Source organism: Rhagoletis pomonella, unplaced genomic scaffold (genome assembly GCF_013731165.1).
Source record: "Rhagoletis pomonella isolate Grant_MI unplaced genomic scaffold, Rhpom_1.0 Rhpom_scaffold_00199, whole genome shotgun sequence".
NCBI lineage: Eukaryota > Metazoa > Arthropoda > Insecta > Diptera > Tephritidae > Rhagoletis > Rhagoletis pomonella.
In genome coordinates, this window is record NW_023458753.1 from 19,206 (window position 1) to 27,520 (window position 8,315).

Consider the following 8,315-nt stretch of genomic DNA (forward strand, 5'->3'; position numbering starts at 1 on the left):
TAGTGTGTTTTATTTGGTGGGGGTTAGTGGGACCTTCGCCGGACTCTGGATCGGCTGAGTTCACCTCAGCCTTTGACAAAACCCACCTCATAAATTAATAAAATAATCGGGTATATTTTGATGTAGGTTTGGACAGATTTGAAGAGCAAGACGAAAAAGAAAATTTCGGAAAACAGAGCAGAATTTCGTGCAACTGGTGGGGGCCCAAACAGTCTGCACATTCGTTCGCCACTGGAGGAAGGGGTGGCAAGTTTTTTAAGGTACGATATTTGTTCGGACCCACCAGGTTAAGAAATCGGACACAATGCAATTGTTCAATCGGAGGAAATGCCAGAGGAGCAGGTAGCTTGTGGTAGTGATTACATCACAATATCTGGGGAAGATTGTGAAATACGTGAAACCCAGGAGACCGAAATTTCTGAAGTGCATCGTACTCCAAGAAGAAGAAAAGTTGCCAATTCTACTGCAAATGATAGGAGAATTGCATTACTAGAAACGCAAGTAAACAATCAAGCGAAGCATTTTGAGGCAATGGGAGAAAGTGCAAATAATATAAAAAAGAGCCTGAAGTACATAGAAAGTTCTGTAAGGAAGTCATACAACCTTCAAAAAGAAAATCTGGCTATAGAGAAAGAGAAACTAGAATTAAAAAAACAAAAACTAATGCTTCTTAAAGAAGAGGTTGCAAATAAAAACAGACATAGAACTGAGAAACTCAAACTAAAAGTTCAACTATTGCAGCTGCAAAAAGAAAACGTTTCCTCGTAAATTTTGTAAGTATACATTTAAGACTTAAAGGCAAACTTTGTGATTTTAAATTTAACTGAAACGGTAACATACAGTCTTTTGCAAAAGTATGCAACAAAATTCTACTTAATTTATTTTGTCATCTAATTTTACTGATTTATTTTTAATTATTTTTTTATAAAACTATTTTTTTTATATCAGGTTTTTGCATATCATAAACTATACAAATCAAAGTTTCTAACTTTGTACAAACCTCACAACATTTGATATAAAAAAATATTAAAATTTCCAAATTTTTACCAGAATTTTAATAACTTTTTGGGTATTCAGTTTTGAAGCATTTTAATCTTTAGTATAATTATAGTGCAATTTTGAAGTGATTTTAAATTAGCGTTGGTAAATTTCAGACGCATCAAACTTGCACTTTATTATTGTAAAATTAAATATGCTACAAAACTGAATACCTAAATAGTTTTTAAAAAGCCTGATAAAAGGTTTGAAATTTTGATGAACTTTTTTTAAATTTGTTAAATGTTATGAGTTTTGTACAAAGTTGTAAACTTTTATTTGTATAGTTTATCATATAGAACAGCCTGATATAAAATGAACTTTAGTTTTATAAAAAATAATTAAAAATTAATCAGTAAAAGTAGATGACAAAATAAATTAAGTACAATTTCGTTGCTTACTTTTGCACAACAAGGTATGTTATCATTTCAACTAAATTAAAAAAAAAATACCACGTTTGGGTTCAATTTTTAAGTAATACTTACTATAGTTTTTAAAAAGTATTTTGCAATGACTGAATTTAATTGAAAATGAAATGAGCTGTGAAATTCCTGTTTTATTTTTTATAATGTGAAATATTATTTATTATTTACTTTAAATATATATGTACTTAAAAGTACTTAGCTTTTACCTTCAAAATGAAAATACATATGTATGAATGTATATGAATGTATTTATGTGTTGGACTTATACTAATATGTGAGCATATCAGGGGTGAAAAATATATGTTATATATAATATACTTATTTATAATACAGGACGGATATATGTATATGTATGGTGCCGGACGAATTAATTTGTTTGTTTAATGTTTATTAACTTTTTATAAAATTATAGTATATATGTAACAAAAACTATATAAATCCTAATTTCAGACTTTGTGCAAAAATTATAAAAACTGCAGTTACATCGAAATTTCAAACTTTATCAGAAATAAAATAAGTATTTGAATTAATTTTTGTAGCCCATTAAATCTTAGTATAATAAACTGCAATTTTTAAGTTTTAACTTGCACGTTATTGTATTAAAATTTAATGGGCTACAAAAAATTATTTAAATACTATTTTTATTTCTGATAAAGTTTGAAATATCGGTGAAACTGCAGTTTTTATAATTTTTTCACAAAGTCTGATATTAGGATTTATATAGTTTTTGTTACATATATACTATACTTTTATAAAAAGTTAATTAACATTAAACAAACAAAAGAAATAGTCAAAACTTGTCAAAATGTCGCGACCCTATTAATTTGTACACATGAGACTATTTTTTTAACAATGGCCAAATTTAGTTGAAAATGAAGATTTTTTGTTTATGTTTACGATTATTCTTTAAGTAGTAGGTATTTATCAATATTCAATTTTTAACATTTTATGTTACATTAATTTTAATTTAAGCTTGAATTACCTGAATGATAACAATTTAATAAAACTTAAAAAACTGATCTTTAATGAATACGTACTAAAAATAAAAAAAAAGATTTAAGACTGAAGTCGCATATGTTGTAAAATGTTATTTCTTATTTCTACGGCTTCTTGATTTATATGGCCAGCTTGATTGATGTCACCTTGATCTTCGTAGTTTTCTGGGTCTTGGCTATCATAAATTTCTTCATTCGAAGACTCAACATTGTAAAAAATGCATATATTGTGCAGTGCTACGCAAACGCTTATTATTTGGGTGGCTTTCTTTGGCTCATAGTGCAGCGCACGAGCACCTAACAAACACCTAAACCGATTTTTCAACACCCCAATCGTGCGTTCCACAATATTCCAAGCTTTTGCATGCCTTTTGTTAAATATACCCTGCACTGATCCGTCATCGGGGTTCCGGAATGGAGTAAGCATATACGGCTGTAAAGCATATCCTGCGTCACCTGAAAATTATATACAAATTTGTGTAAAAGCCATCGAAATGTCCAATAAATTTGATAATAACAAACCTAATAATAAATTCCTTTCACCCCTGCGGTAGTCATCTTCTAATTGGGGTTTTAAAGAAGACATATTGAAAACCGTAGCATCGTGCGTTGCCCCAGGATATCTTGCATTGATGTAACGAATCCTCAGAGCGTTATCACAGACCTGTAAATGAACATATTTAAATAATACTTTCATTTAATATTTTACGTAAATACTTACTATCATCGCGTTTAAGCTAAAGTACCCTTTTCGGTTATAGTAAAGGTGTTGAAGATCCTTTTTTGGGGCAACGATTTTAATATGTGTCCCATCAATGCAACCTATTACGCCTGGAATTCCACTTTTCTCAAAAAAATACATTTTCGCCTTTCGTTTCTCTTCATCAGTGTAATTAATTTTTATCCAATTTTTACACACGTGCTCTTCCAAAGCATGAAACATTTATGTCAAAACCAGGGAAACAGTAGATTGGCCAAGTCCAATATTACTATCGTTTCCTACACTCAGTTGGTAGGATCCCTGAGCACAGAATCTTAAAGTCGCTGCTAGTTTTAAAATTAGGGGTATCGAGGTTTTTCTTACACCAGCTTGTAGTTTGCTTTCCAATGTTTCAAGCAAATATGTAAATGCAGCTTTCGGCAAACGATAATTTTTCAAAAAACCTGTAAAGTTGGTTGTTTAGTAAATTTCTTGGGAAATGTTTAGTTATTTTTACTATGATTTTGTGGCGTGCAGCGAAGGGGAAGGGGTGTGGCACCTAAAACCCCATCCATTAGAGAGAGCACAATCCAAACTATAAGACAAGTCATCCTTCCCCTCTCTGACCCTTCTACAGACCCCGGGCCCATTTCAAAATGGGGTAAAATTAGCACTTCGACATAGAAAATGTAAACTCACTGACCACAGTATTTTTGCGCACAACTTCTTTCTGCTTAGGCGTTTACGGATTATAACCTTTAATAAGTAGAATTCTCCTTTCTGTCTTCCCAGAGAAGAGGGGCGGAAGCTCCGCTTCTATTGTGAAAGATATTCAACATTTCTTGTGCATATAACTCCGGCTACGCCATCCACAGTGTTTTTGCGCAGAACTAACATCAAAATTTACGAAAAACTGTATAATTTATTAATATACTAGTACTCAGAAATTTAAAATCTTTACTTTAAATTAAAGTTTAATTCTTTCGCTACACGCGTATGTTAAAGTTTTTAAATCGGGTCACGCGTTTGGACACAAATACCCAAAATCATTGTACAAATAACTTACCGAATTGCTTAAACTAGTTGCGTTCCAGATGCTTCACGATTTGCGGGTTTTTACAGGAAGTTGTTCCACGGGGCCACCTTCCATAAGGTTTATTAATGGCGAAAACAGCTTTTGATTTTATAATAAAGCAATTGTTTTAAAAATGATATAAATGAAACACTAAAGAAACAAATGTAAACAAACAAACAGCTGTTTACAATTTGGTCAACCATTCACAATAGTACAATTTTTTATCGATCAAGTTACACAATAGCAAAATAAAAGATGATCGACTCAATCGACAAATTTTTATTCTACTGCCAGTCGACACTCGCAATAGGGGTGTAAGGAAATGAATTAGCAACAAAAGTTTACGGGGTGTGCATAGCTGCACTTGATAGTAGTAGGTTGAATAAGGAAATAAATTAGCAACAAGAGTTTACGGGGTGTGCATGGCTCAGTGGTTACCGCTTCTGACTTAGCACATCCATGATGCGGGTTCGATCCCTGCTGAAGTCTAGATAATGAAGGAAATGTGGTGATCTCCGGAATATCAGCTATGTTGTTGTTGTAGCGGCTACAACAAACCCGCCCAGATCGGTTAATATCTCAGTCGTTGTCGTCAAGTTCCACTAACGGCAGCCCTAAGAAGCGTGCAGCATCTATGGGGTCGGCCCACAGGGACAAAGGCGTTAGGGTTGTTGGGTTTTCCGGGCATACGAAGAGATGCACCGAGTCATGAGAAGAGATGTCTCTCCGCATGCCAGACACTCATTCGGCTCATCCGCGTTTAGTCTGCTCAGGTATGAGTTTAACCTGCTGCAGTAGTAGGGATGCAAACGATGCATCGATGTTTTTGAAACATCGATAATATCGGTTCAAATTTCGAAGTTTGCCTTCGATGTCTACAATTTATTAACATCGCGAAATTGACTATACATCGATGGAAGTTTTACCGATGTTTTAAACATCGACATTAAGGAGACTCTCCGACTTTCTTTCGGTATATTTGACTGACCTTAAATTTATTATTCATTTATTTCGATGTTTGCCTTCGATGTCTACAATTTATTAACATCGCGAAATTGACTATACATCGATGGAAGATTTACCGATGTTTTAAACATCGACTTTAAGGAGACTCTCCGACTTTCTTTCGGTATATTTGACTGACCTTAAATTTATTATTCATTCAGAATTTTTTCTTATTTATGGCCTTATAACAATTATATTCAACAATTTTATTGAGCTTGAAAAATGTTATTGAAAATCAACAATAATTTACAAAAGGTAGAAGTTATAGCTGCTATTTCGGAGACCACCACATCTCTTCAATGGCCGCGGTGGAAGAAGTCTGATTAGTAGATGCGGTGATCTCCCAAATAGCATCTATACTTTCTTAACTTTGTAAATTATTGTTGCTTTTCCACAACATTTTTTATAAAAAACGGCCCCAAGCGCAATAAAATTGTTGGATTCATTCGGAATGGTAATAACCTAGCCGTTAAAACAGAACCAAACATCCCTTGGAATTTCAACAGGATCAGACCTAGGATCTTTAGGCCCGAACGACCTTACGACGGTATGCATTTTGATTCTAATAATGGAAAGGGTATAGAAAGGATAATAAAATACACGAAAATACATTCATAATTATTAAAGTATTCAATATTACTTTAAAATTAACTAGAAATTAACAAATTGCAAAACATCGGAAACCTTCGATATATCGATGTTACTCTGGCGATGTATTTTGTTACTGCTCAAAATTTGCATCCCTATGCAGTAGCCAGAGCGAAGTTGGGTTATTGTGGTTCTTGTCTCCCGAGGCAGATGAAGCTCCGTCTCGTCTATGTCCGGTGGTTGTGCGCCTAGACTGACTCCCTGTGAATGCCGTTCAGGGCCTGTCGGTATGCTGACGGGTCCAGAGGTTGTTTAATGAACCTCTGGACTTCGTCCGTCAGTTCGTGGACTGCCGTAACTTCTGCCGCTTAGACTTTGTTGCTGTTTCCATTTTCCTAATAAAAAAAATCGCCGTAAAAAGCTCAATAACAATATTGAAATAAAATGTTAATAAGCCACAATAAAATTTACAAACTCTTTGTTATTTAATATTTTTGGCTTAAATATATAATGTTGCATTTACATTTTATATATCAACTGAAAGAAAAATTAATTGTCCTTATCGTTTATGTAGTTTAAAAAATATTAATATTTTAAAATATCGAACAATTTTATTTTAACCTTTTATATCTTTAGTTTTCAATTGCGAATAATCGGCCTTATGCCTAATTTCGCCCGAAAAAAAATTTCACCCGAAAATTTTTCATCCGCTCTTAGTAAATACATGGAAACGAAAAGTAAAAAGTGAACCGGTTCGGAGTAAATTAAACTCATAATAAGGCTGAATATTTATATCATTGAAATCAGCGTAAATAGTACTATCCATCTACATTTTTGGTTTTCCATAGCTGAACGGTTGGTTATCTAGATCATGGGTTCTTAAACTTAAAATGATGCAACCCTTACTAACCACATTTCATTTTATGGAACCCCACATCAAATTACTAAAAATACTGGCAGAGCAATTTAAATATGAATAAAAACTTTTACTAAAAATAGTATACATACTTTTAATAGTATACATAATTTTAATGTGAAGAATGAAATTGTTTCACTGTTAGTATTTATTGTATAAAATAGCAGTTCGATATAATGTCTGAAAGCTGTATGCGCATTTCTGGGGTATCATCCAATTTCGACCTGATTCTGTTTTTTGTTTGAGTGTAAGCTGAAACCCTTGTTGAGAGAGTACGTTGTGACAGAAGGAAGCAAAGTCAAGATAGCCCTTTTAGCGACTTCATGATATTTACTCTTAACACTAACCCAAAACTCTTTCAGAGACACAGATTCAAATGTGTGTTACAATGGCGAAATACTCTGGAGATCTATTAATGGTTCGTAAATGGATTTTGAACCAAACCGGTATTACTACTACCATCCGAAAAATAATCTGACAAAGATTTCAGGTGATTTACCAAGTGCCCAGTTATGACATTTCACATTTCATTTGGCATTTCGTCGCGTTCCTTGTAGAAAGTTGTATTTAACCCTTTGGCTACAGCGGCCAACAACACATACCGGTTAGCATTCCCACGACAGCCGATTCTACGTTCCGGAATGACTCGGGTTTTACCCGGCCAAGGGTTGTTGTTTCGGCGATCTAACCCCGTTTAGGTCGGCGAAATCCCTCAAAAGTTGTACGTCCATAGGGCTACTTCTTCTTCGCATACTTCTGCTCAGGACTGGCATTGAGTCAAACCCTGGACCGACCAACCGATCTGGGCGGGGTTGTTGTAGCCGCTACAACAATAACAACAACGACTTCACAACAGTTTTAAATCATCAAAACACTGTACATATTTTAAACAATTGATACTGCACATTTGCCTCGATAAATCTGTCTTCTCTAATAGGATTTTGCATAAATTTACCGCAAATGCCTGAGAGCCATGTGTAAATTCGCGAGTAACGTTGCTTCTTTTCACCCATTGAGAACTGACATCTTCAAATTCTAGACACATTCTGTTATAAAGAGTATTTACAACTCCCCTGCAGTGAAAAGCCAAACCAGTTAGGAAAAATACAAGTTCATTAACTAGTATGTGCCTACCAGTCCGACCGTTTCGAAGAACGGCGTTCAGCGACATCTGCCTTTGGATTGCCAAAGCCAAAACTAAAACGCAATTAATTGCTTTTCTTACAAATGTCGGCTGTGGCGTCATGTGAAGACTACTGGTTTTGGTTCTGAGATCGTAGGTTCGAATCCGCTTGGAGGTGGTAAAGATTTTTAAAGTTAAATCCCAATGTAATAAAAATAATAATAAATATAAAATTTGAAAATATAATTGAATTGCAGAAAAAACTTACAAATGGCAAGAAATGCTTTGTGCCATGAAAAAAAACATTAAAAAAATATTTTTTCTTCAATTAAATTTAGAAATTACAATAAAAACCATAAATAAAAAATTAATTAAAGAAAAAGATTAATTTAAAAAAAAAAAAATTAAAAAAATTTCCCTGCGCCAGTATTTAACCTGGGACCTCGGCATACC

At 33.7% G+C, this 8,315-nt stretch overlaps 1 protein-coding gene across 1 annotated transcript; it reads right to left on the reverse strand.

Moving 5' to 3' along the window:
• Positions 1-2,516: 2,516 nt before the first annotated feature.
• LOC118750302 (putative nuclease HARBI1) lies at positions 2,517-3,610 on the reverse strand. The gene is made up of 3 exons (XM_036485022.1): positions 3,177-3,610; positions 2,978-3,119; positions 2,517-2,911 (listed from the first exon to the last, which is right to left on the reverse strand). Exons 1-3 carry the CDS (start codon positions 3,396-3,398, stop codon positions 2,517-2,519), a joined length of 759 nt encoding a protein of 252 aa, XP_036340915.1. The 5' UTR covers positions 3,399-3,610.
• Positions 3,611-8,315: the final 4,705 nt, after the last annotated feature.

Excerpts from the sequence above, each read along its gene's own strand:
- LOC118750302 (XM_036485022.1), bottom strand. The coding sequence starts at position 3,398 with ATGTTTCATGCTTTGGAAGAGCACGTGTGTAAAAATTGGATAAAAATT. Across the intron at positions 3,120-3,176 it reads TTAGCTTAAACGCGATGATA|GTCTGTGATAACGCTCTGAG; the intron begins GTAAGTATTTAC and ends GTTCATTTACAG. Across the intron at positions 2,912-2,977 it reads TGAAAGGAATTTATTATTAG|GTGACGCAGGATATGCTTTA; the intron begins GTTTGTTATTAT and ends TATAATTTTCAG.